Below are 25,281 nucleotides of genomic sequence, written 5' to 3'. Positions count from 1 at the left end.
CAGACCCCCCAGTAGAAGATGATCAGCACGATGCCCAGCAAGGGGTGGGCAGGGAGGTGGGCCCGCTCCCCTCAGTACTTTACTGAGTTTGGGGGACAGTGGAGCGTTCACCAGGTGAGGGGAGAGAGTGCCCAGACAGGTACCAGCAAGTCCAAAGACACAGCCCTCGTACCAGTTCCCATGGAAAAGGCCTGTGGGGCGCTGAGCAGCCCGCACAGCCACAGCCTCCAGTTTTACCAAAGCTGTATTCATGGTCCAGGGAGGCCACTTGTCCTTTGGTCTGGGGCCACAGGACATGAGGGTCAGTAGGAGAAGAAGCAAGGTGTATCCGGTCAAGTTGGAGCCCCTTGAGAGCCTGCCCAGTCGCATCCCATCATCCACCTTTTCTCCTCCCCAGGACTGGTACATACGTCTGGTTCAGTCCCAGTGCTGGACGCGGTCAGACTCTGCACTGCTGGAAGGGGCAGAGCTGGTGAATCGGATCCCTCCGGATGACTTGAGCGCGTTCATGATGAACTCGGTACAGTGGAGCCGCGGGACCCTTGGGAACCCTTTCTCTGGTTACTCACACGTGTTTGATTAGTTTCATTGTCACATGACCTAATTGCCATGTGCGCCACTTATCTGTGTGCCTTAACAGCAGAGACCCTAATCCAGACAGGACAGGATGTCATTTCAGCCACATTAGAGTCTAAAAGGAGGGGAATTGTGTTTAGCTCACCTGTTCGTGCATTTAAGGAAAATAGGTTCCCTGAGGTTATAATGAGTTCTGACCGCCTGTCTCGTGCTCACGAGCAGAAGTACTGGGATGGTGTCATGGTGCGTGATTTCAGTGGCCTTTTCACGATGTCACGGGATTTAGTAAGCGCCCCCTACCTGGCGCGGGTCCCCCCCACTGTGTGCAGTGAGGCCCCCCGCCCTCACTAGGTGGCGCACAGGCCTGCTGGGCGGAGCTGGCCCAGGAGCCCTGGCAGGGCGCCCATGTCCCTGTCCTCAGCTGTTGGACCGGTGCTGTGAGGGGTGGAGCCCCCCGATGGTGCTGTCCAGCCACAGCCTTGGCAGGTTCCTTCTCAGACCCCCTGGGACCAGCAGCCGATAAACCTTCAGGTGTTAATAGTGCTGCCTGGAAATATGCCACGTGGGAGTGACGCAGGGATATGGGGGATGGCAAGGACCGGCGGGTGTGGCGTAGAGAGCCTCAGGGTGCAGCCACATGTTCCCAAGCACTGACCCTCCCTCAGTTTGAAAGTAAGAGCTACATGGGAAAAACAGGAGAATTGGCCCAAAACCAGTTTGCCAACCTCATTTTAAGAGCCATTCAGTGAAAGCTGATTTGCTGATAAGTGATAAATTTGCTTAATAACCAACTGAATTTTCCAAATTTGCTCATTAGACTTTTAACAGCATTAAAGAAAGGCTCAGCTGCAACGGCTAGGGGTCGATTTTGGTCACTGACGATGACATGTGCTTTTCTGAATATTAACTAAATTAAGATTGGCCAAAAAGATCCTCAAATGGCTTTAAAAAGTTGGCAAAGCACAGTACAAATTGAAACAGTATCGTATGAAATGCTGTTTTTCCACTCAAACTTGTGGCATTTATACGACTGCTTTGGTTTATTTCAGCTGCTTTTGAACATAACTCGTCTTTTTCAAACGCTGAGACGTTTGGCGTTTCACTGTTTCTTGGGTGGCACACCAGCTTGATTTTGTATCTTCTTCAATTAAAATTTCATCCTATTAAATTTTTGATTTCAAATAAACCTGAAGACATAAAAAAAATTTCTTTAAAATTAAAGTACCCAAAAGAGACCAGAAATATACTTCACTGATCATATGTTAAATGGAGATGTTCAGTTATTTGTAACAGAAGTAGAATAAGGTATTCTTTCAAATGTTTTGGATGGCGTACTAATCTGTTATCTCAGAAATGTTTGCATTCTCCTCTGCTGTGTTTCTCTTGCCCGACTGAAAGCTCGTAATCGTCATTGTTGAACCTTTAATGCCCCGATTCAGGAGTTCAACCTGAGCCTGCTAGCCCCGTGCTTGGGCCTGGGCGTGCGTGAGATCTGTGGGGGCCAGAAGAGCCCCCTTTTTGCAGCAGCTCGCACGGCAACTCTAGACCGCGTGACCAGCGTGGTTCAGCGGCTGCCCGCTGTCCACCACGTGTTCCAGCCGCGCCTGCCTGCAGAGCCCGCCGCCTACTGGAGCAAGTTGGGTGATCTCTTTGGTAATTAAAATCAAAGTCCCCTTAGTTTTAAAAAATGCTGCAGAGCCAGTGCCATGCTCTGTACCGAGTGAAAATACAGTCCACACTGTCGATCTGATACACCAAAGGCACTTACAGAGGCCACCGAGAACCTGCACTGGGGCCCCGGCTCTGCGTGTCTTTTGGTGTGTTTGCTGCTTGGCCGTTCCTTGACATGGCCTGGGCTCGGGGCCTGCAAGGAACGCAGGCTCAGCCTCGGGAATGTGGGTCCTGGTCTCGCAGGGTGATGGGTTGTGTGCCCGTGTGCTTCCGCGAGCCATGTCTTTAGTCCCCATCAGATTCTCGGTGGGGGGCCCAACTGCCAGTCTTTCAAAGGTCAGAGCCTCTGCTGAAGGCTCTTGCCCCCATGGAGGCCTTCTGTTTCAGGGGATGCTGTGCTGTATCGGACCCTGACCACTCTGGCCCGGGCCCTGGCCCAGTACCTGCTGGTGTTCTCCAAACTGCCCGGCCACTTGCACCTTCCTCCTGAGAAGGAGAGGGACACTGTGAAGTTTGTGGTCATGACCCTCGAGGTAAGAGGCAGCTTGGGAACTTGGCGCTCAGTGCAGAGGGAAGAAGCTCCTCCATCTGAAAATGCAGAGCTGTGTGCAGCCCGGCGCCCGCGGCCTGTCCTTTCAGCAGTGACCGCTGTCACATGTCACATCTGTCCCCTGCTTTGCCGAGCTCCGTCGCGCCCCTTATTGCTCCATTCCCCACGGTTGCCTTGTGAGGTTGACAACACAGCCCTTCTTGTCTCTGCCTCAGGGCAGGGGAGGGGGCACTCTGAAGAGTCAGGTCTGGGACCTGGGCTCCCGCCCAGGGTCTCGCGAGCATAGCATGGGGAGTCGTCATGCACTTATATGTGAATCTTGTTTCCTTGATGCTAAGATACTTTTTTGATTTAGTACAAACCATCCATTTAAAAATTTTTTCCGGGGAAAAAGAAGCCGTGCAAATGTAGTATGTATCCTAACTTTAGATACTTAGTAAATAATAATATGAGAAATTTGTTATATTTTAAATTGAGCAATAAACCTGATATTTCAGCTGTGGAGAATTGAACACTCTGTGTTAATACTTATGAACACCCCCAAAACGTGTACATACGTGTGTGCATTGCCTTTTTGTACAACTTCTGGAGAAGAGAGTTTGGCCTGCACCCTTGGAGACAGAGACAGGGCTGACCCAGTGCCGACACCCCCTGCCACCTCCCAGCGGGGAGAGGGGGGCGTCCAGAGGGCATTCGCACAGCTGTTCAGAAGGCGACAAACAAGCCCCTACTTGAGCCAGGCCGAGCCAGATAGCTGTGACCCCTGCCCTTTAGGCTTCAGTGTAGTAGGAAGGCTGGCAAACAAGCGTACAGTTACAGTACAGAGTGGCCCCTGCCAGCCATCACGTGCCCGCTGCGTGCAGGACCATACGCCCTGCATCATCTCATTCAGGTCTCAATGCAACCCTGTGAGGTGGGCTGTTATTCCCGTTTTACAGATGAGAGAAGCAGGGCTTAAGAGGCTCAGCGACTTCACCGGGTTCACCCGCTGGGAAGTAGCCATTCCAGCATTTGAACCCCAGCACGGCTGTCAGGTTCAGCCTTCGTGACTGCAGCTGAGGCGAGGCCCTGGGCGGTGGGAGCCCCGAGGGAGAGCCTAGCCCGCAGGCTGTGCGGCCAGGGCAGGATGCTGGGGGCGGGCAGCCACGTCCGGTTGGGCATTCTGCGTTCCACTCCCAGAGTGGGAGTGGGCGGGGGGTACTTCAGTGAGCAGGTGGGTCAGGATTGAACCGGAGGGAGCTGGGGATGGTGGCCCGAGAGCCATCCCTCTGGAGGGAGCTTTGGACCGTTCCTCGACAGCAGGGGGTTCTCAGCTCCCCTGCCAGCCCCCGTGGCAGGAAGGAGGTGTGGGTCAAACCTGCATTAACACGCACCTGCCCTTCCAGGCCCTGTCGTGGCATCTGATGCACGAGCAGATCCCGCTGAGTCTGGACCTGCAGGCAGGCCTGGACTGCTGCTGCCTGGCTCTGCAGCTGCCCGGCCTCTGGCGCCTGCTGTCCTCCGCTGAGATGGTGACCCACGCCTGCTCCCTCATCCACTGCGTGCGGTTCGTCCTAGAAGCCCGTGAGTCCGCCACCGGCACGGTTTCTTGCCTCTGTCTCTTGAACCAGTAATCAGCTCCGCAGATCTCGTCACAGACGTTCATTTTGTGCCACCTGTTTGCCAGGTGCTAAGTTGGGAATTGGGGGTGAAGAGGTGGATGAAATATGGGCCTTGCCTCAGTCTCCAGTATCTTGGGGTCTACACTAGGATTTAACTTGAATTTGCTTTTGCAGTCATTTTGTTTAGATTTTGGAATTCTAGCTTTCATAAAAAATACTTCTAATTTATGTCCCTTTGATTTCTGGTCCTAGTTGACTGTTTCATCCTTTTAGTCCTAGATGATCATAAGATTAATAAGATTGTATTCAAAAAATTACTTGTTTTCTGTTATAGTTGAAATGCTTGTTTCTATACTGCATTGTAACACTAGTATATTGAAAAATAAAAGTGACTTACTCTTTTCAAGGGACAATGTCCTTAACAAGGGTCATTAGCCACAATTTTTTAAAAATTGGACATTATAGTTTACATGTTGGAGGGTGTTTTGAAGTTTTGTATTTTTAAATTAAGCATTATAGAGTGGTGTTTTGAAGAGTCATTGTTTAAATTGTTTTCATCTGTGCATTTGTGGTCAACTTGAAAACGAAGATCCAGGGGCTAATTTATCAAAGCCAGACTTCTTGGGGGTTGCATTGATGCTTTCAGCAGTAATGAATCATGAACCATCTGATAAAGACCCCCCGGGTTAGAGGTGGCAAACAGCAGACAGTGGGAAGGACTTGGAAATCCAAGTGTAGAAGTCCAAATCCTTGCGCATTTTGGATTAACCTAGAGATTGATACCTGAGTCTGGTGCACCTAAGATGGTCTAAAGTTGATTCTAGGAAATCTAGACCTCATTTGACATAGTCTGTCACTTTGAAACGTTCATGAGGCTGCATGAATGTGAAAATCTGAGTGAAAGGAATGGGAATTCTTCTGTTTGTTCTGTTGTGGTTTTAGTTGTGGTGCAGCCTGGGGACCAGCTTCTTGGTCCAGAGAGAAGGACGAACACCCCACAGGCCGCCAGAGAGGACGAAGTGGATTCAAACACACAGAGTACGTCTTACCTAGTGTCTTTGGGGGCTTGAAATTCATTCACAGAAGAGGCCTTTAAAGCGATCAGTGTGGACGTGTGAAGCTGCCTTCACTTGGCTGTGTCCTGGTGCTCGTCCCCGAGCTCGGGGGCGATTCGGGGGGCTGCCTCGCACGTCCCGCTGGCGGGCACCCTCTGCTTCTGGCTCCCTGTGAACCCCACACTCCGCTGGGGTGTCGCGCTCGTGGGGAAGCCTCCTGCCCTCCATCCTCGCTTGCTTTCCCCACCACCCCCCGCCTCTGTTTGCACCCTGCACTTGCTGCTTCTGTGTCCTTTACCTCAGACTCCGAGCTCCTTGTGGGCAGGGCGTCCGTTTTCCTTCTCTGTGTTCTCGCTGCTGTAAGTGATCAACACATGTTCGTTGAGTAACAAACGAATGAATAAAAATACTAAGAAACTTAAAGTTAGTGGAAATACCATGTGAATATTAGGTAACCTGAGTGTCTGTTTCAGCCATATATTTTGGCGGACTTTTAAATGAAAATTCCTCCTCTCCCTACAGAAAAAAAAAGAAAAAAAATACACATCTCATTCATTTAAACCTATTCAAAATCATTTAAACATAGATTTAGCCATGTACCTTAGTTTTTCATGTACTTTCTCCCGACTCAGGTATTTTACTCTGAAAATGGTGGCAAGGCAGGTTGGGAGGAAAGCTTCTTGTCACCAGGGGCCTCCAGGCTCTTTCCCCAGAGGGTCTGGTGGGAATGCCAACCTGCAGCCTGTCCCACGAAGGTGGGAAGTAAATGCCCCACCTGGCAGTTCTTGGCTGTCTTTCTTATGGAACACTCTTACTTGGAATATCGAAATCTTATCCATGCTCTGTTGGCTTAAGAAACATGCCTTTGTAATAGCAGGTAGATAAATGCTTTGTGTCTTTTTTTGCCAGCTTTTGCTCAACCCCAGTTAATGACAAGAGTGTTCCTGTCGGTGGTGTTAAGATAGGAATTTTTCTTCTTGTTACCCACTCAAGGTTTTACAGTTGCACAGCATCTAGAAGCGGTGGTGTTTTGTTCACAGCCAAGCTCTTCTCTGAGCCTCTATCTCAAGACTCTGGTTCTGCCATCCCTGAGTTTGTGACTTAATGATTCCTTACTGATAACTGAGGAACGTGCAAACACTCACTTCCTGCTCGGCCACCTTCTGGCTGTGTGGCCTTAGCAAGTTACTACCCTGTGCTTCTGCAGTACGGATAAGAATAGTACTCACCTGATGGGGCTGCCAGAGGATTAAGTAAATTAATCCACATAAAGAACCCATGACAAGTGTCAGGCTTGCTGTAAGTGCTCAGGGAATGTCACCGTATGTTAGTTGTAATTTGAATTTCCATCCCTCTGAAGATAGTTGCGGCGTTTCACGTGGTTGAGTCAGAGCAGGCAGGCCCACTGGCTGGAGCATATTTAGTTCGGGTTGATACAATTGTGCTCATTCTCCATGGCCCCATTTAGGCTGGTTAATTTCATCCTGGCCAGAGGAAGAAGCTCGCTTTCTTTATCACCTCAGTAGGATGGTACCTCTTAAAGATGGTCCCGGAAATGGTACTAAAGTCACCCTTGTTTCTCTTAGTTCAGGGCTCGATTCCTCAAGTCCAGTAGTCGTTCCTTCTCTCTCTGAAGGAGCTGCCTGGACTGTTGAGTCTCGTGGACGGTGGATAGTATCCATCCACAGCCCTAAGCATTTATCAACTTGGCAGATAATTTTTTGGCACATACTCTATGCCAGGCTCAAAGTGAGGAAGAATGTGCCCCTGCCCTCGAGGTGCAGTGGTTCTTAAACCCGCAGGACGTGGGGTTTTCCTCAGCATTCTGTCTCAGGACTTCTCGGGTAGGACTCGGCAGCCCATCAGAATCCCTCCACCAGCCACCAGAACCCCTGATCTTGGGGAAACGGTGAACCGAGGATTACAGCGTGGGTCTCTACACACCAGCCTAGGGGCGAGCGAGCACAGGGTCCTGGGAGAGCCAGAGAAAGCCAAAGCCCCGGGGAGGGGCTGCACCCTCCTCCTGGGTGTCAGCTGGCTGCACATGCAGGGTGGGTGGGAGGCTGGGACCAGGTTCCAGGTGTTTGTGCCAGTCTTGGCCGATGTGGAGAGGACTGCTTGTTTAGATGGATGTGAAGGAGGTGAGATCTGTAGGCCTTCAGTGACCGCCTAGAGTCTCGTGGGCTCCACGTTTCTGGTGGGCGTGGCCGGCAATGGGGCTGTGCCTACTATCTGCGAGGGTGGGAAGGTCAGGGGGAGGGATGGTGGGTTTGGGGCGTGTTTTGACAGAACGGTCCTCTGTCACCCACGGTGCCTGTTTAGACCCTCAGTATGTCGCTGCAGCCTGTGGGATGGTGGCCGAGATGGTGGAGGCTCTGCCGTTGGTGCTGGCCTTGGGCCATAAAAGGAACAGCAGCGCCCCAGCGTTCCTCACGCCAGTGCTCAGGAACATCGTCGTCAGCCTGGCCCGCTTGCCCCTCGTCAACAGCTACACGCGCGTCCCGCCCCTGGTGAGTCTGGCCCTCCCTTTGCACAAGACCCAAGCAGCGAGGGGGACGCGCGGGCAGGCCCCAGGCTCGGGGCTCTGAGAGCACGAAACCGCTCAGATGCCCACTTGCGGTGGCCAGAGCATTCCTTGGTTGCATTCGCGACACCGGGCTGGTGTCCTCGGGCGTAATGTGGCTCAGTCGTTGGTAGAAATGCTCCAAAATGGGGTGAGGCATCCTCACATGATGAAATGAGATTTTTTCTCCCACTATGCTGGATGTGATTCCGAGGTCCTCAGGCTCGTCTGTTGAACGGAGAGCAGAAATTACACCTCCTGGAGTGGGCGTTTCCCTTTAGGTGGTCACCCTCAGGGGCAGCTCGAGGGTACGGCACAGCTGCAGCTCCTGTGCTCTTTTACAGCTGCCTTCGGAACCAGGTTCAGGTGGGCGGCGTAGTGGGACCCGGCTTCACGTCACAGAGGGGCCTGGGCGGGCGGGCCGCGGGCCGCAGGAGGCTGCGCTGCTGCCCTCACACCTGCTGGAGGGAGAGGTGGGGCGATGGGCTGGCACCCGCGGGCTGGAGCCGGCAGAGGGAGGTGGGCCGGGACCGAGAGGCAGGCGCTTGGTGCTGCCTGGAAGGGTGCGTGCCGCCGGCGAGGCTCAGCCTCTGTGCGTGTGAGGTTCCGCAGCAGCTGCACCGAGGCCGTGGTGTGCCCCGACCCCAAGGGTGAAGAGGGTTTCGCTGTGGGAGCTCTTTCTGAGGAAAAGCCCAGTGACGTGCTGTCCTGGAGTCGTCGTGGAAACTGGGAGTTGTGGGCGTTGGCGAAACCCGGCACCCCGGGGTGGGGAGAGCTGGGAAGTCAGGTGTGGGTCTCAGCCCGGGCGCCGCGCTTGGGCCGTCGCTGCAGGTGTCGAGACGGCTCACCTTTGGGTGGGAGCGGGGAGCCGATGCAGGCGGGCACAGTCCGGAGGCTTCGATGGCTGGCCCGGGTGTGGGAAGAGCCGCCCAGACCACGCACGCCGTAGATGAAACTCCGCGAGCGTGGGCTTGAACCCACGCGGCTCCACGACCCTCCTGTGGACGTGCAGCAGGGTTCGGGGAGCAGGTGAGAGGCTGAGAGGGCGTCTTCCAGAGGCCAGTGGGCGCTGGGGCTGCGGGGGCCAGCCGGCCGCCTCCTCGAGGCCCACTGGCCGGCTTCGGGGATCCAGAGTGCGAGCTCTGGCCGGCAGCGGCCTGTGTCCTCCGAGGGGGTCGGCTCGGCCGGTTGGGAGCTGGGCTTCTGCTGCCGGGGCAGCCTCGGTCCCTCCGGTGTGCGTGGCAGTGCCAGACGACAGAGCTGGACTTGACGGAGTTTACAAATGGCTGGCGTGGCTCTTGTCGTGCTTGCTCATGGTAAATATTTATGTGTGTGGCCGAACCTCACGTGCTCCTGCCAGCCTCTAAGGGTTGGGGGCACCTGAGCGGGCGGCCCTGGGCAGGTCTGGGAGCCCCCGTGGCACTGGCGCCCAGGGCCCTCCCTCCGCCGTGTCTGCGCTCAGGAAGAGGTGGCCGCCAAGGAGCTGTGCCGAGAGAAAGCGTGTTTCCCGGCTCCCTCGCCGTTCGGCCATCCTGACTTGACTCGGGAGACTATGTCTCTTTCATCCTCTCAGGTGTGGAAACTCGGATGGTCACCCAAACCAGGAGGGGATTTTGGCACCGTGTTCCCCGAGATCCCCGTGGAGTTCCTCCAGGAAAAGGAAGTCTTCAAAGAGTTCATCTACCGCATCAATACGCTAGGTAGTCCGGGTCTCCCCTCCGGCGTGGTTACACGTCATCATGCCTGCCCTGGGGGAGCCAGGGCTGCAGTAGTGGGACCCGTCTTCTCCTTTTATTCCACAAAAGAGTTAAGGCATAACATAATCGTGAATACGTTCTGTAATGTACACAAAGCTGTCACAGTGAAAAGTTTGATCCAAGTTTGTGTGTGTGTGTGTGAGTTTAATGCCAAATTTTCATGTGTCAGACTTGTTTCAGGTCAGGAAGGGTACCCTAGTAATTGATAATGCTAAGCCAGGTTCAGCCTTTGTATGGCACCTAAGCTAAAGGGCAGCAGTGATTTCCTCTGAGTGCTTCCTATGTGGTCACTGATGCCCCTTTTCTCGGCTGCAGAACCAGCAGCCTGGGCGAGATGGAGCCAGAGGTAGAGGGGGGAGTAGGCTTTAGGTGGACAACACTGGGCTTTGTGTAGCCTGGGGCACGTCGTTTTAACCTCTGGGTTTTCCTGTCCTCAACACCCCCATTCTTGTCACTTGTAGCCCTAATGCAAGTGACATGGCCACCTCCACCTCCAAGGTCACGGGTGGGGACGTTAGCGCAGCCCTCGAAACAGTCGTTCATCAAACAGCACCTTGAGTGCAGCTTGTGACGGTGCTTGAGGGTGGCCCCTCAGAGATGCCTTCCCGGAGGGCTTGAGCACACACACCCCTGCTAGATTACATTCTTTTTTGACCTACTGTTCTTCTTGGTGGGGTCAGAGGGACCAGCGCTTTAACTTTTCTAACAGCTGTACTGAGGTGGAATTCACACAGCACACCCTTCACCCACTCAAAAGTTCAGTTCTGTGGTGTGGGGTGTACGCTCAGTCTGGGGATGTGATTTCTGGAGGACTTTCCAACCCTCTGGTGAGCAGGGCAGAAGCGACTCAGACCCCATTTGAGTGTAGCCTGCTCAGATGTCCCTTTACTTCATTGCGTCTACACAGCAGGGCTCCAGAGGGTGCCTCTCACCGGGCTACCTGGGCTGAACTCAGCCTGGCCTCTTGTGTGGCTTTGGACCTGTGTGCTTCGGTCCCGTCACCACTGGGCTCGGCTGGCAGTGTTGCCGCGTCGCAGCGCTGTCGTGAGGGTCCAGGGAGCGGCTGTATGCGGCGCCTGGGCCAGTGAGAGCCGGAGGGCCCAGCTGCCACATGGCATCGAAAAGTGTGAGCAGCAGGGGACCCTCTGTCTAAAGTGACGTTTGCATTTCTAGGGTGGACCAGCCGTACCCAGTTTGAGGAAACGTGGGCCACCCTTCTCGGTGTCCTGGTGACTCAGCCCCTCGTGATGGAGCAAGAGGAGAGTCCGCCCGAAGTAAGGCCGCGTGCGGGCACCGGTGTCTGCTGGCCGGCACGCGGGCGGTTACGGCAGCTCGCGAGTCATCCGTGGTGGGGAAAGGCAGGGCAGCAAGCTCTTACTTTTCTGTCTTACCGTATTTTTAAAAGGTAGCCAGATCATGTCATGACTGGTGTTCCAGAGCAGGAATGAGTCTCCCCAGGGTCTGGGCACCCTAGAATCGCGGCCGGAGTGCGTTTATCACAGTGCTCTGCCCTTTCAGGGTCAGTAGTATTATGTCCTTTCTTGAAAATATTTTTGAGTTTTGTTTCTCAATATTCAGGGTACAGTGTGTAGCAACATTTCATCAAAATGAAAAGGCACGTCATAAAGGCCACACATACGTACCTGTGTTCATTTCTCTTGACTGTTTTGCGAAAATTTTATCAGGCTTTTTGGGGTATTAATGCATATTATGTTACTTTAATATTAAGAAAAAACATGTTCAGATAAAGCAAAGCCTGAAACATTAAGTCATGAGATACGTTTTTTTTTTTTTTAATTTATTTTTATTTACTTATTTTTGGCTGTGTTGGGTCTTCGTTTCTGTGCGAGGGCTTTCTCTAGTTGTGGCAAGCGGGGGCCACTCTTCATCGCGGTGCGCGGGCCTCTCACTATCACGGCCTCTCTTGTTGCGGAGCACAGGCTCCAGACGCGCAGGCTCAGTAATTGTGGCTCACGGGCCTAGTCGCTCCGCGGCATGTGGGATCTTCCCAGACCAGGGCACGAACCCGTGTCCCCTGCATTAGCAGGCAGATTCTCAACCACTGCGCCACCAGGGAAGCCCGAGATACGTTTTTAATTCTGACAGAAGGTATGGTATGAACGTCCAGAAATGGCCGTTCAAAGAGTATATATGTCAGACATCATCAAGGTTGTCTTTCACAGGTGTGGAACTAACAGGTTGTCATATGCAGAGTCCCTAAAATCAGTGAGGAAATTTAAGGACAGTTTCTTAAAAAGTAATTCATATTTGGAGGTTTGTGCCTGTAGGAGAACTTGCTTTCAAAAGCAGCCATTTGCCCATCAGATTCATCTCAAATCCCAGATGTGTGTGGGTTCTGGTGAACTTAGGCAGACACAACAGGACCCTGGCTGGGAAGGCACACCCCCCTGTCGCACTCGGGGGCCCCCGCCCACAAGGCCACGTGGCTGGACAGCCACGGCCCGCAGCTTCTGCCCACAGGTGGGGCAGCGGTGGTTGCCTGTGTTGTGACTTGGTGCCGTGGGCTCTCCTTCCAGGAAGACACGGAGAGGACCCAGATCCACGTCCTGGCCGTGCAGGCCATCACCTCCCTGGTGCTGAGCGCAATGACTGTGCCCGTGGCCGGCAACCCAGCCGTGAGCTGCTTGGAGCAGCAGCCCCGGAACAAGCCCCTGAAAGCTCTCGACACCAGGTTCACCCGAAAAGCCCTGTGTCTCCAGGGACGGCCGCGGTGGGAGCAGGGAGGCGCCAGGGTGCCCTTTCCCTTGCTGCCAGAATTAAAGACAGAAACCCCGTGCAGGGGGTGCAGATACAAAGTGGCTTGGTGGCTGAGGCCTGATGACTCGGGCATCCAGTGTTTAGGGCAGATTCCGAAGGAGCTGATAGAACACCTGCGCAGGGCCTGCAGACGGGAACCGCCCACAGAGGGTGTGGGCACGGGGCTTGGAGGTGCCTGTGTTTCCTTGAGGCAAAGCTGGGGAAGCCTGGTGGTTTTCACTTTAAGATTCGGAGGAACCAGATGTTCTATGACCTTTGTTCTGAACTTTAGGTTTGGGAGGAAGTTGAGCATCATCAGAGGAATCGTAGAGCAGGAAATTCAAGCGATGGTTTCAAAGAGGGAGAATATCGCCACCCATCACTTGTACCAGGCATGGGACCCCGTCCCTTCTCTGTCTCCAGCTACTACAGGTACCTGTGGGGAGAGGGCCGGCTGTCCCTGGGGCTTGCGGGGAGGATGGGTTGAGTGTGGGTGTCAGCCTATGCCCTGGGCCGGTGGGCACAGCTGGACAGTCCCGGCACCGAGGCGGGGTCCCAGGAGGGCCCGTCCACCAGAGCTGTCGTCTGGGCTCCCAGAGGGCTGCCGGCTGGGTAGTCGCCTCGTTCGCGGCTACTGACTCTTAGCTTTTACACCTCAGCCCACAACCGGTTCCGGTTCAGAGTCTGAAGCTGGTTTGTTACAGAGAAAAAGTGATAATTCAGCATCGCCCCCCTGGCCCTGCCAGCTTAATGGGTTGTGAAGGGATAGAACACCCCCGAGCCCCTCGCGGCCGTGCAGGCGGCACTCATGTGCCCTCGCTCCTCAGGTGCCCTCATCAGCCACGACAAGCTCCTGCTGCAGGTCAACCCCGAGCGGGAGCTGGGGAACACGAGCTACAACCTCGGCCAGGTCAGTCCCCCAGCCTCCGTCCAGCGCGAGGCCCCATGGGGCGCGTGGGGACCGGGGGGCCTGTCCGGGTTCTCAAGTTCCTCCCCACCGCACCCTCTGCAGAATAAGCATGGCACTCTTTTGCATTTGTGTGGAGCTTTGTTAAGCAAGTAATTCAGAAAAACGGGGTCCTCAAGTGACTGCCAGCGAGAGGACCAGTTTTGAAAAGAGAGCCCACGTTCTGGTTCAGTTTTGTGCCGAGACTTCACCCCGATGTCCCTTCGGAGCGAAAGTGTCCTTCCTTAGAGGCCCTTTCCTTCCCTCTCCTCGGCTGCCCCCGCCTGTCACTTCATCAGGTCTTTAGTCCTGAAGGCACAGCGCCCTGAGCAGCCCTGCTGAGTGCTGGGGGCTGCTCGCCTCAGGGACCCCGGGCAGTACCTGCGGCTCAGCGCCCCTTGCCTCTGGCCCTGAACGTCGGCCCCCTGTCTTGTGCCCCTTGAAGGTGTCCATCCACTCCGTGTGGCTGGGGAACAGCATCACGCCCCTGAGAGAGGAGGAGTGGGACGAGGAGGAGGAGGAGGAGGCCGAGGTCCCCGCACCGTCGTCCCCGCCCACGTCTCCAGTCAACTCCAGGTTCCCGTCTGCCTCTGTGTTCACGCGATCGGAGAGCTCTGATTAGTCACTTGACTTTACGGGGTGCCTCTGGAAATGAACATCTCATCTCTGTTGGGGGGAAATTGCAGGAAACACCGGGCTGGAGTCGACATCCATTCCTGTTCGCAGTTTTTGCTCGAGTTGTACAGTCGCTGGATCCTGCCGTCAAGTTCAGCCAGGAGGACCCCCGTCATCCTGATCAGCGAGGTGGTGCGGTCGGTGAGTTTGCCTCCCCCCACCACCGCCCGGGGTTCCCGGTCTCTGGGCGCCCGTGAGGGGGCGCGTAGACACAGGTGGAGGACGTAGTACTCCTGGAGCCAGTGAAGGAGCGGTTTCCACTGGTCCAGTCCCTGGCAGTGCCACCCGTCAGTCCAGTGGGAATGTCGTGGGGACGGCACGTTAACCGTAAGGTCTGAAGGGTCACCGTCCTTGTCCCCGTTGTCTCCTCGGGGGCTTGTGATAGACGGTCCCCCGACCACCAACCCACCGACCACCCGACCACCAATTGGTGCTTGAGAAGCACCAATTTAGAGCAGTTGTTCTCCAGCTGTTGGCCGGGGGATTTCTTTGCATCCTTGAGATTGGTGGGGACCCCAAGGAGCGTTGGTGTCTGTCGGTGACATCCATCCATGCTTGCAGTATTGGAAGTCACATCTGAGAAGTTTTAAAACAGTTACTTATTCAGTGCTGGCTTCTCTACGTCACCCAGGTTAGCCATCCAGCAAGGAGAGATGCCCAGTTACTGGAACTGTCTTGTTACCTGTGCAGCACAGGGTTTTTATTATTTTTACCGAAAGATGTCTCTTTTAGGTAATGACAAACTTTTTTTTTTTCAAGTCTGTTTTTCTCAATACTCCTTTAAAGGTTTCTAAATGGTTTCATATCTGGTCAAGTTGAGATTTTAAAGAACCTCATTTTTAATTTGTAATGTAAGTTACAAATTGATTTTTTCAAAAAAGTCAAGTTTAAGTTCTGCTAAAGATCTTACATTTTAAAAAGTTATCCATTTAAAAATAATAAGGATAACAATTTCTATTTTAAAATAAATTTTTAAAATTAGTTTTTGTATACTTTTGCAAATCTCTTTAATGTCTGGCTCATTAGAAGTCCCCTGGGGGGACTTCCCTGGTTGTCCAGTAGCTAAGACTCCACGCTTCCACTGCAGGGAACGAGGGTTCGATCCCTAGTCAGGGAACTAAGATCCCACATGCCGCATGGCGTGGCCAAGACTCTTGTATCTCCTCTGTATTCAGTCTGTTAATATTAAGTAATTTCTAGAAAATACCACTGTACAGTTGGGAGAGCACAGGAGAGAAAGGCAAGTAGGGTCTTAGCGTTTTTAGGAAAATAGTTTTGACCTTGTGGCCCTGAGAGGCTCACCTAAGAAGTGCTCTTTTAGATGATTTGCTGAGTGTCCTGCTGGCTTGTTGGTTCAGCTCGCCTGGGGCCTCTGAGAAAGGGCCAACCCCAGCCTTCCCTCACCATCCTAAAGAAAAAGGGCCTTCATGCCTATTCAAAGTTTGTTTTTAGATGTAATGTGAACACTGAACGTTTCGGGGAGACAAAAAGAATCATTGCCAAAGCATTGATTTCCAACGCGATCGCCCATTTCTCCATTCCGGGGCTCTGGGTAGCTTCGCTGGCGGCGGCCTGGGGGCGGGTTCCCACACGGCAGCAGTGTGTGCGTACAGGCACTAGGAGGACACGCGGGTACAGGTTTACAGTGTAGTTTAGGTTTCCGGGTTTTGTTGGTTGCTTTTCCCGGTCAGGGCTCCTGTGAAGTCCCGCGTTGCGCACTTCCCATAGCGTAACTCACCCCTTCCTGCCCGAATGTCCCGTCGCCAGCTCCTTGTGGTCTCAGACTTGTTTACGGAGCGCAACCAGTTTGAGACGATGTACCTGACGCTGACAGAGCTGCGGAGGGTGCACCCTTCAGAGGACGAGATTCTCCAGCAGTACCTGGTACCCGCCACCTGCAAGGCGGCCGCCGTCCTCGGGATGGTGAGTGGGAGGCGGCATGGGGCCTTGGCGCGCGTCGCTGTGGAGTGTGCGGTGCTGGGCGAGCCTCGGTTGGGGCTCCTGTCCCCTGGTCCCCCAGGTTATCCCGGTGCCTGTCCCCGGAGGGGCTCGGCTGTGCCGGCGGGGGCAGCGGGGCTGGCTCCTCCTGGACGGTCGCCCGGGGTCCACAGCGCCCCGCTCTCCTTCTCCGTGTGCTGCAGCCCCCGTGCTCCCGGTCCTCAGAGCCTCCTCCCGGGGCCGTTTGTCTCAGTGGCCCTGCGCTCCCACCCCCGGAGCTGGATCCTGTGCTCTGCTCTGAGCCCAGGGCCCGGGCGGGCCTTCTCCTGAGCCTCGTAGCTGTGCCTCTAGCTGATCGGGACTCGCCATCTTCCGTGGCCGCATCGCCACGCGGTACAGACACAGGAAGTATGGACCGCGGGCCCTGCCATTTCTTAGAGCGTGTTAAAATACCAGCCCTGCCGTCGGAGGCAAATAGCGTGCCTCCAGGCCACGTGGCATCAGCCGGTCACTGCTGTTTCTCGCTCAGATGTCTCCTGGAATCCAGCTCTGCTAGAATAGAGACTCGTTCCCTGAACAGACGCAGGGGTGGCCGCCATGAGCCGGGCATTTGGGACCATTGGCGAGGGGTGAGGGGCGAGGTGGCACCCAGGTGCCTCTCCCATGTCCCACACCCATGTTGTCTGTCCTGACTGCGCTGCCATTTGCGGAGCTCTCCCCTGTGCCCCACACACCCTGTGTACAGGCTGGCGGAGGTGGGGCCACCACGATCCCACCTGCTCCCGAGGAGGCCGAGGTGGGGGGTTGCTGACTTGCTCCAGGTCGCACAGGACGGGGCAGACGTGGGGTGTGAGCTGGGGTCTACGACCGGAGCCCTGACCGTCCCCTCCTTCCCGACTGTTCCCCCATTGACTTTGTCCCTCCGAGCCAAGGCCCAGAGCAGGTACCATTCATCCTGGGTGGCCTTCGGCCCTGGGGCCACCGTCCAGGGAACAGAAACAATGAGTCCGTTGGCTTTCCGCTGAGCAGACAGCTCTTCTAAGCGTCGGCCCTCTGGGTGTGGAGAGGGAGGTTTGTGCAGCCAGGCTTGAAGGGGTCCTCTTGTCCTTGCGGGAGTTTCAACTGCTGGGTTTGTTTTCGTGGTAATTGTGTTTGTGCTCTGGCCTAGAGCCCTGAGGTAAATGTTGTGTTGTCAGTAAATGGAACGAGTGATCATGGTTTTCAAGAAGAGGCTTAGGCAGGATGGCACGGGGACGCGGACTCGCGTCCCGGTGTGAAGGGCAGCGCAGTTTCCCTCAGGACGCTGCCTTTCTGCAGGTCGTGGCCTGTGCCCCTGTGCCCCTGTGCAGCACCAGCGTTCCCGTTCCCCAGTGTGGGGAAAGCTGCGCCCTCCGGCGCGTCCTGGTGGTGGTCGGTGGCCTTGGGTGTGGGCAGGAGGAGGAGGAGTCCTCAGCAGTGCCACCTCCACCGGGGCCCCAGGACAGAGTTCCTGGGGAGGGTTGCAGGGCCAGGCAGCCTTCGTGGCTTTTGCAGAGTGAGACAAGGCCCTTGGCCAGCGGTGGTCGCCTGTGTCTGGGCGGGGTGGTCTGTGAAAAGCAGTGGTCGCCACCTCTGCCTTGTGAAGGTGTTTTCTTTGATGAAAAGCCGATCTGAAGTGCGGAGTGTGGTGCTGAGTGTTGTTTAGGTTCCTGCCTCTCTCCATCCTGCTTAGGCTGCTGAGGGAAACTGAGACCATTTTCGTACAAGTTAGCATAGGCTACCGTTGCGGGTCCCCAAGGCCACACCAGGAGGACACGCAGGGCTCACGTATACTCGGGGCTCTGATCCATCACAGTGAAAGGCTGTGAAGCAGAACCACTGAAGGGAGAGGGCCCAGGGGCGAGGTCCAGAGGAAACAGGCGCCAGCTTCCAGAACCTTGTCCCGTGGGGTCACGCGGGCCGCGTTCCACCCCCAGCGACACGCTGTCCCCAGGGAAGCTCGTCAAGAGATTCAGAACCGGGGCTCTCATTGGGGGCCCGCAGGCTCCGCAGGCCCCTCTGCCGGGCACACACTGAACTCCAGCCCCGGGGAGGAGGGAAGGGTGTCAGCACAGACACAACAGGGGAGGCCCAGGGAGCCCCCCATCCCGACACCCCAGCTCCCGGACGCCAGCCCAGGGCCAGCCCCGCACACAGGCCCGACCGCAGCGCGAGGCCGGCCTCCCTCGGCCCCCACGGCGCTGTGAGGCTAGCCCCCGCGTGTGCTGTGCCCCAGGACAAGGCGGTGGCAGAGCCGGTCAGCCGGCTGCTGGAGAGCACGCTCCGGAGCAGCCACCTGCCCAGCAAGATCGGAGCCCTGCACGGCGTCCTCTACGTGCTGGAGTGCGACCTCCTAGACGACACCGCCAAGCAGCTCGTCCCGGCCCTCAGCGACTACCTCCTCTCCAGCCTCAAAGGCGTAGCCCAGTGAGTGGCAGCGGCCAGGACCTCCCGCTGCTGCCTCCCTCCAGGCCTTCTGTCTGACCAGGGGTGGGGGGCTGTGAGAAGTGACGTTCCGCATTTCAAAGCGTACGTCAGACCCTGGCCGTATCATGGGCAGGGGTCAGCGGGGACCCAGGCAGGCACCCTTCTCACAGGGACAGTGGCTGAGGTCCCTGAGACAGGAGGACACCACGTGCCCTCAGGTGGGAGTAGCTGCCGTGCGTGGCTGAGCTTGGCCCTTGTCTCGTTCTCAGCTGCGTGAACATCCACAGCCAGCAGCACGTGCTGGTGATGTGCGCCGCGGCCTTCTACCTGATTGAGAACTACCCCCTGGACGTCGGGCCAGAGTTCTCGGCATCCATAATACAGGTGCGCGGGAACGGGCGTGGGCTCCGTGCTCTTGGACCTGTGCAGTGGGGCCCTCGGTTGTTTTCATCCGGGGGAAGAAGCCTGAGCGACAGGAGGCCGGGCGTGGCTCTCTGACTGGGAGGTCTTCCCTCCTGTCCAGATGTGTGGGGTGATGCTGTCTGGAAGCGAGGAGTCCACCCCGTCCGTCGTTTACCACTGTGTCCTGAGGGGCCTGGAGCGCCTGCTGCTCTCCGAGCAGCTCTCCCGGCTGGATGCGGAGTCCCTGGTCAAGCTGAGCGTGGACAGAGTGAACGTGCACAGCCCGCACCGCGCCATGGCGGCCCTGGGCCTGATGCTCACCTGTATGTACACAGGTGAGCAGGGGGCCACCTGTGCCCGGCGGGTCAGTGCCGCCGAGCTCCGACGCACGGGACGCAGACCACAGGCCCCTCCGGTTCTCAAGGTTGCAGAGCTGTGCGGGTGCCTGGGAGCGGGTCTGCAGGCGGACCCCTGGGCCCTGTGTAGCTGGGCTGGGCCCTGGGGTGCTGGGGGCTCCCGCCACCTGGTCTCAGATCATCTCTAGGGGTTTAGGAAACTCCTGTGTGAGTTCCAGGCCCTACTTACAGAGCCTTTGCGGTTTTCCAAATGAAAAGAACTGAACGGCTTTGTTTCAGGAAAGGAGAAAATCAGTCCAGGCAGAACCTCAGACCCCAGCCCTGCCGCCCCCGACAGCGAGTCAGTGATCGTGGCCATGGAGCGAGTGTCTGTTCTTTTTGACAGGTAAGAATGGAGCCCACCCCGCCCTCCCCTGCCCTGGAGCTTTAGCCAGGAGCTGCTGCTTCCTGCACACCCGCTCTGCTCTCGGCCCGCCTCTGGGGGCTGCCTGCTTCCTGCCTGTGCCCTGAGCGTGCTCGCGCTGCCCTCGGGCTCTGCTCCAGTGGGCAGTCCAAGGACCCCAGCACCCGGGTTGGACTCGACTGGCTCCGAGGCTGTCCCCAGTGCTGGCGGGTCTGCTGAAGGCGAGGGGCAGTCCGGCCGTGCGGTGGTGTCGGGAGGGCCTGTAATGCGACTGGCCGGCAGACCTGCTGCCTTGTGAGAGGAGTCTTGGCGCCACGTTAGCAGTGGCTCAGGAGGCTTCGGTAGACCGTGGTACAGTCTTAAATGACAAACACAGACATGTTTGAGAGCCTGCCCCCGACGTGTGTGCCCTTGTGTCCAGGACTGGCTCAGTTTGCGGCCCTGTAGAATAGGTGAGGGGCCTCGTCCGGCTTTGCCCCAGGCCTCTTGGTCCAGGCGACGTGCTGTGTCTGTGGCCTTGGGGCAGCCGACTCCGCACCACTCAGCCTGACAGGTCTGGTCAGCTCGGTCAGCAGGAGGCCATTTGGGGTTTCACAAGAGCACACTTAGCAGGACTTTCTCCGTCTGCTCTGGCCAGGTGAGGGGTTGTGGGAAGCTGAGCGTGTGGGCTGTTTTCACGTTGAGCGTTGAAAGCGTTTACAGTCATTCTTCCCTCACATTCATTGGGCCCCTCCACGGTGGGCAGAGGCGCCCACGCTCAGGCCCCTGCCCACGTGGGGCTTGCGTTCCCATGCCTGCTGGTGGGATAAACACTTCAGCCAGTACAGTGCTGGCGTTCAGCCTGACTACCCTCCAGACGCGCAGGGGGACACTGGCTTGACAAAGCTGACTTTCAGTTGCGAGTGTCGCCCATGCTGGGCAGCGGCTGGCGTCTGCAGACAGGTGGGTCAGGCACGCCTGGGCCAGTTTCCAGGTCCCTTCTGGTGCTTTTCAGTCACACATAGCTTTTCTGTACAGTCGTCTCTCGGTATCCACGGGGATTGGTTCCGGGACCCCCCACGGATTCCAATCTCTGCTGATGCTCAAGTCCCTGGTATAAAATAGTGAAGCACAATCCGCCTCTGTATCCTCGGGCTCTGCCTTCATCCAACCAACCGCGGATTGAAATTCGGGTGCGGAACCCACGGATACGGAGGGCCAATGGTGTGCGCTAACGGGGCAGTAGCGTGAGTAGCCTGCTGGCCGCCTTCCCAGCTGGCACCTGGAAGGACGCTGCCCAAGATGCCCGCTGAGGGTGTGTTGAGGGGAGGTGCCAGGAGGGCACCAGGGACAGGCGGGTGAGAAGGGGGCCTGGCCGAGACGCCGACAGGTTCCAGGAGCGTGTGGACACTGGTGAGGACAGGCCCTAGCGAGGGCGCGGTTCTGTTACGACTGACTTAATTCCCCCGTAACGCCACTGCCCCAAACCATTTCTGCTTGTTACTTCAGGGCCCCTTTTTGGCTTGGGGGCCCCCGCGCGGGTTGGGAGCCCTGGGCAGGGTGGGGCTCTGATCCGTGTCTCCTCCCTGCAGGATCAGGAAGGGGTTTCCCTGTGAAGCCAGAGTGGTGGCACGGATCCTCCCCCAGTTTCTGGATGACTTCTTCCCGCCCCAGGACATCATGAACAAGGTCATTGGAGAGTTTCTGTCCAACCAGCAACCGTACCCGCAGTTCATGGCCACCGTAGTGTACCAGGTGAGGGCCCAGCCCAGGGGAGCCCCCAGACCAGGTGCCTACTACCCTCTGAACGTGTCGGCCCCGGGGACTTGCCAGACCCTCCCCTTGAAGCCGGCCGCCCCTCTTGCCCCGGAGCCGGTGCTGACGGGGTGGCCCCGGGCTCTCCGCCCTCGCAGGTGCTCCAGACTCTGCACAGCACGGGGCAGTCGTCCGCGGTCCGGGACTGGGTCATGCTGTCCCTCTCCAACTTCACGCAGAGGACCCCGGTTGCCATGGCCATGTGGAGCCTCTCCTGCTTCTTTGTCAGCGCTTCCACCAGCCCGTGGGTTTCGGCGATGTATCCTTGCCTGGGTCCTGGGGCCCCGCGGGGCGTAGCACTCCCAGGGGCAGCACCGCCGTCAACATCCAGGTTGACGTTTGCGTTAAGGTTTTGGAAACCTAAGCTCTGCAGAAAGCCCGGGTGTCAAGGTGATGTTTACTTTAAGCCCCAAGAGAGTAAGCCGTGGACAAGGAAACAGAAAACCGTGTGTTCCCTACGCATAGCAGGAGGGGCGGGGCCGGGGTGTTGCTCTGAGGAGTGCGGGGGGGCGAGGCCCCCCCCAAAGAGCTCCTCCCGCCCGCTCGTGGGTCCGTGCAGCTGGGTGTGTCCCTCGTGCAGCTTCTTGTTATTCTTTGTCACGTGCCTCGTATCACTCTCTTGGGTAAAAGCTTAAGTGAAGATCCAGTTGCCACCCCCAAGATGCTGGCTGCCAAAGGGACGTTCCCCTCCTGTCAGCCGCCCCCCAGGACAGACCGCAGAGCCTCGGAGCAGACAGCCGTCCTGGCGCTGTCAGCGGCCTGGGCTCTGCCCTCAGTGCACGGGTGCCGGGCCAGGTAGGTGCTGCCGAGAGAAGCACCCTCCGTGGGGGCTCTGGCTTCCCGGAGCCAAGGTGGGAGGCAGCTGCCGCCTCCACCCCGTCCGCGGCTTGGCTTGGCACTCGGCGCTCCCGGGCCGTTGGCAGTCCTGTGTCGGGGCAGAGGTTTCCAGGGAGGATGGGAGGCAGGCCCCCCCACACTTGCAGCCTTGCGCCCTTAACCGCCCTGCCAGCCTTCCCCACGTCGTGAGCAGGATGGGCAAGCTGGAGCACGTGGACGTGCACCTCTTCTGCCTGGTGGCCGCGGACTTCTACAGACACCAGATAGAGGAGGAGCTCGACCGCAGGGCCTTCCAGTCTGTGTTCGAGGTGGTCGCCGTGCCGGGAAACCCGTACCACCGCCTGCTGGCTTGTTTGCGGAACGTCCACAAGGTCGCCACGTGCTGAGCGCCCACGCGGGCGGAGGCGAGGTGGCGCCAGGACTCGGGGCCCCGCCTGCACCGCGCGGCTCCCTCACCGCGTGCAGGGAATGTATGCAGGAGTCTCTGGGGTGGAGCCTGAGTCTTGCAGGGAACAAGAGCAGCCGTTGCCGACCCCTCGTGCTAGAGCTAGCGGTAAACGCCCGTCGCCCGGTGTGTCCTTCCTCGTGTGCAGCCTGTTCGCTGTCGCCGGCTCACGGCTGCTCCTGCCTCGGCTCTCGCAGGTCGGCCGTTAGCCCCTCTGCTGTCCCGCAGGCGGGAGGTGACGCCACGGGCCTCCAGGAGCACCCCCCGCATCTCCCCAGTGAGGCACGGGGTCCTGGGGTCTCGTTGGCTCCCGCAGGCCTGCGTGCCGCGCTGGCGTCGGGCCTGGGCCGGGGTGGGTGGCTGGGAGCACGACAGCCCGCGCCGTTCTTCCCTGTCTCTGTTTTCTTCTCAGGATTTAAAGTTTAATTATATCAGTAAAGAGATTAATTTTAAGGTAACTTTCTATGCCCGTGTACAGTCTGTGCGTTGCCAAGTCTGTGCTGCATGTCGTGGCCTCCGAGGAGGTCGACAGGAGCCCGTCCCTCTCCCTCCACGAGACTTACTCTGGCGTTCCTCTCGCCCAAGCCCTAGTCCCCCGACACGCCGCCCTTTTTTGTGCATTCACGTTTAGTTAGAGTTTAGGGAGGTGTTGGTGTGCAGATGTCTGACCGGGAGTTCCCCCTGCCCCCTTACGAGTTGCCAAGGTGCCCCCGTGGCTGTCCTGGTCGTGGGCAGTCAGCTCTGGGGCACAGGCGGCTCTCAAGGCTCTCCCACCGGTGACGGGCGGCTCCTGGGCACTTAGCCGGCCAGGCCGGCCCGCCTGGCTGTGAGCAGCCTCTGTCCTGACCGACACTGTCGTCCCCCCGCTCCTGTCCTGACCGGGGCTGCGCTCTACCCAGGGGCGGGTGTTGGGATCCGAGTCCCCCGTGTCCCTCCTGCACAGTGGGGCCCAGACGCTCGCCTGGCCTGGCAGCCCCGAGGGGGTAACAGCGTTATTTGTCTGCGCCCCTCTTGGTCAAGAGCAGAGCTTGGTGTCCTGGCAACTGTTTGAGAAAGGCCCGAGCACCTCCTCGGCTCCCTTCAGTCCATCCACGGGGCCTCCTTTCAGCACAGGAGGGTGCGGATCTGTGCCCACTGGCCAGTGGTGGGGCCGGGACGAGGCCAGCCAGGGCCGCCACTTCTACCCCAGGCCCCGGCCCCGGACCAGCTGTTTCTGGGCCCAAAGCAGCCACGTCATCAAATGCGCACGAGGCGTGGACGGTCAAGTGCCCTTGGCCAGGGGCTGGTGGAGCGCTTACAGGCGGGGCTCTTCAGGTCCCCAGAGGCAGCCAGGCATTTGGTCACCGTCGTGCTGGCCAGTTTGGTCATGAGCTCACGTGCAGTCAGGTTTTGAGTGTTTCATTGGCAAGTGGAGATGACTGTGAAGCCGACTTCCACAGTCTGCAAAGGGGAGGGGTCCTTCGGTGCACGGCTAGCTACCCTCGCGTCTGTCTGTGCGACGTCTCACCACGGCGCACGCAGCTGCGGGCACGGACCCAGGCCGCTCCCACCCCCAGAGCTGCCGTGGTTTGAGGCCGGCTGGGGTCAGAGTGTGCAGCCAGGGGAGGCTGTGGGAGCCCCTCCTCAGAGCAGCCCTTGGCTTTTCCCCACCAGTGCCCGGCAGAGGCCTCGCCCGGCCAGGGTGTGAACAGTAGAAACGGGTCAGAGGTCCAAGTAGGACCTTGGGGAGGAACTCCTGACTCTGAACAAGAAGTGAGAAAGTCACCGCTCTCTCTGCCTTTTCACTTTGGGCTCCCACGTTATTTCAGCATCTCCGAGATAGAGGCATCGCAGGCTGACGTTGTCCCTGCTGAGATGTTTACGCTTGTTAGAAATAACACTGTGAATGTAAAACTGGGAACCGTTCCCCTTAGGAGTCATAGCACCAGGCTCAGCTGAGTTTGGTGGGTCCTCCTTGTTACCACGTGACCTGTAACAGCCAATGCTTAACGAGGGGGCTTGACCCCAGCTCTGGCCCTAGGTGCCAACCCAAAGACTTGCCGGTGTGCCCCCGAAATGGATATGAGTTTATGAGTGAGATCACTTTACCTGTGGATGAGTATGTGTGTAATGCGTTTGTATGTATCTACGTTCATCAAGACACAGGCACGTGAGGCCTCTAAGAATGGCCGTCAGTTCTCTGTAGAAGCCGACCTTCCTTAGACCTGCCCTGTGGAGTCGGCTGCGTGGGGTCACTAAAATCCCACTGAGAAAATAGTCCACCTTGTCAGCTCTCTGCAGAAGGGACTGACTTTACCAAGTTCCTGAAAGTCTTCGGCGAGCACCAATCATATTGTCAATCCAAATTTTGTTGAAAGTATTGTTCATTTGATCGTCAGGTTTGTTTTCTGTTTTTTTGGGCGGGGTGTTTTTGTTCTCCTGCTGGTGACACAGGAAAGATTTGAGTGAAACCAGGGTAGGGCTGGTGGGCGATGCGCTTCCGCGCCTTCTCGGAACCGTGTCTCCCAGGG

General features: G+C 57.2%; 1 protein-coding gene across 3 annotated transcripts in view; it reads left to right on the top strand.

The window, feature by feature from the left end:
- The window catches only part of HTT (huntingtin), a 136,506-nt gene extending 113,272 nt beyond the window's left edge, over nt 1-23,234 (top strand). For 2 of the 3 annotated variants that reach the window (XM_057546223.1, XM_057546225.1), the window contains 21 exons: nt 398-520; nt 2,016-2,229; nt 2,635-2,780; nt 4,183-4,360; nt 5,341-5,436; nt 7,776-7,963; nt 9,590-9,716; nt 10,947-11,047; nt 12,311-12,465; nt 12,823-12,962; nt 13,358-13,440; nt 13,922-14,052; nt 14,163-14,292; nt 15,919-16,074; nt 18,344-18,534; nt 18,804-18,918; nt 19,058-19,271; nt 19,572-19,677; nt 21,267-21,429; nt 21,588-21,748; nt 22,499-23,234. In XM_057546223.1, the coding sequence (XP_057402206.1) occupies nt 398-520; nt 2,016-2,229; nt 2,635-2,780; nt 4,183-4,360; nt 5,341-5,436; nt 7,776-7,963; nt 9,590-9,716; nt 10,947-11,047; nt 12,311-12,465; nt 12,823-12,962; nt 13,358-13,440; nt 13,922-14,052; nt 14,163-14,292; nt 15,919-16,074; nt 18,344-18,534; nt 18,804-18,918; nt 19,058-19,271; nt 19,572-19,677; nt 21,267-21,429; nt 21,588-21,748; nt 22,499-22,712 (3,132 nt within the window). In that variant the 3' untranslated portion in view covers nt 22,713-23,234. The remainder of the gene's footprint in view (nt 1-397; nt 521-2,015; nt 2,230-2,634; nt 2,781-4,182; nt 4,361-5,340; nt 5,437-7,775; nt 7,964-9,589; nt 9,717-10,946; nt 11,048-12,310; nt 12,466-12,822; nt 12,963-13,357; nt 13,441-13,921; nt 14,053-14,162; nt 14,293-15,918; nt 16,075-18,343; nt 18,535-18,803; nt 18,919-19,057; nt 19,272-19,571; nt 19,678-21,266; nt 21,430-21,587; nt 21,749-22,498) is intronic. The other variant, XM_057546224.1, reaches the window with a different exon arrangement.
- Nucleotides 23,235-25,281: the final 2,047 nt, after the last annotated feature.

This window comes from Balaenoptera acutorostrata, chromosome 5 (assembly GCF_949987535.1).
Source record: "Balaenoptera acutorostrata chromosome 5, mBalAcu1.1, whole genome shotgun sequence".
Taxonomy (NCBI): domain Eukaryota; kingdom Metazoa; phylum Chordata; class Mammalia; order Artiodactyla; family Balaenopteridae; genus Balaenoptera; species Balaenoptera acutorostrata.
The sequence above is the reverse complement of the archived record's forward strand: the minus strand, read 5'-3'. Positions and strand labels throughout refer to the sequence as shown.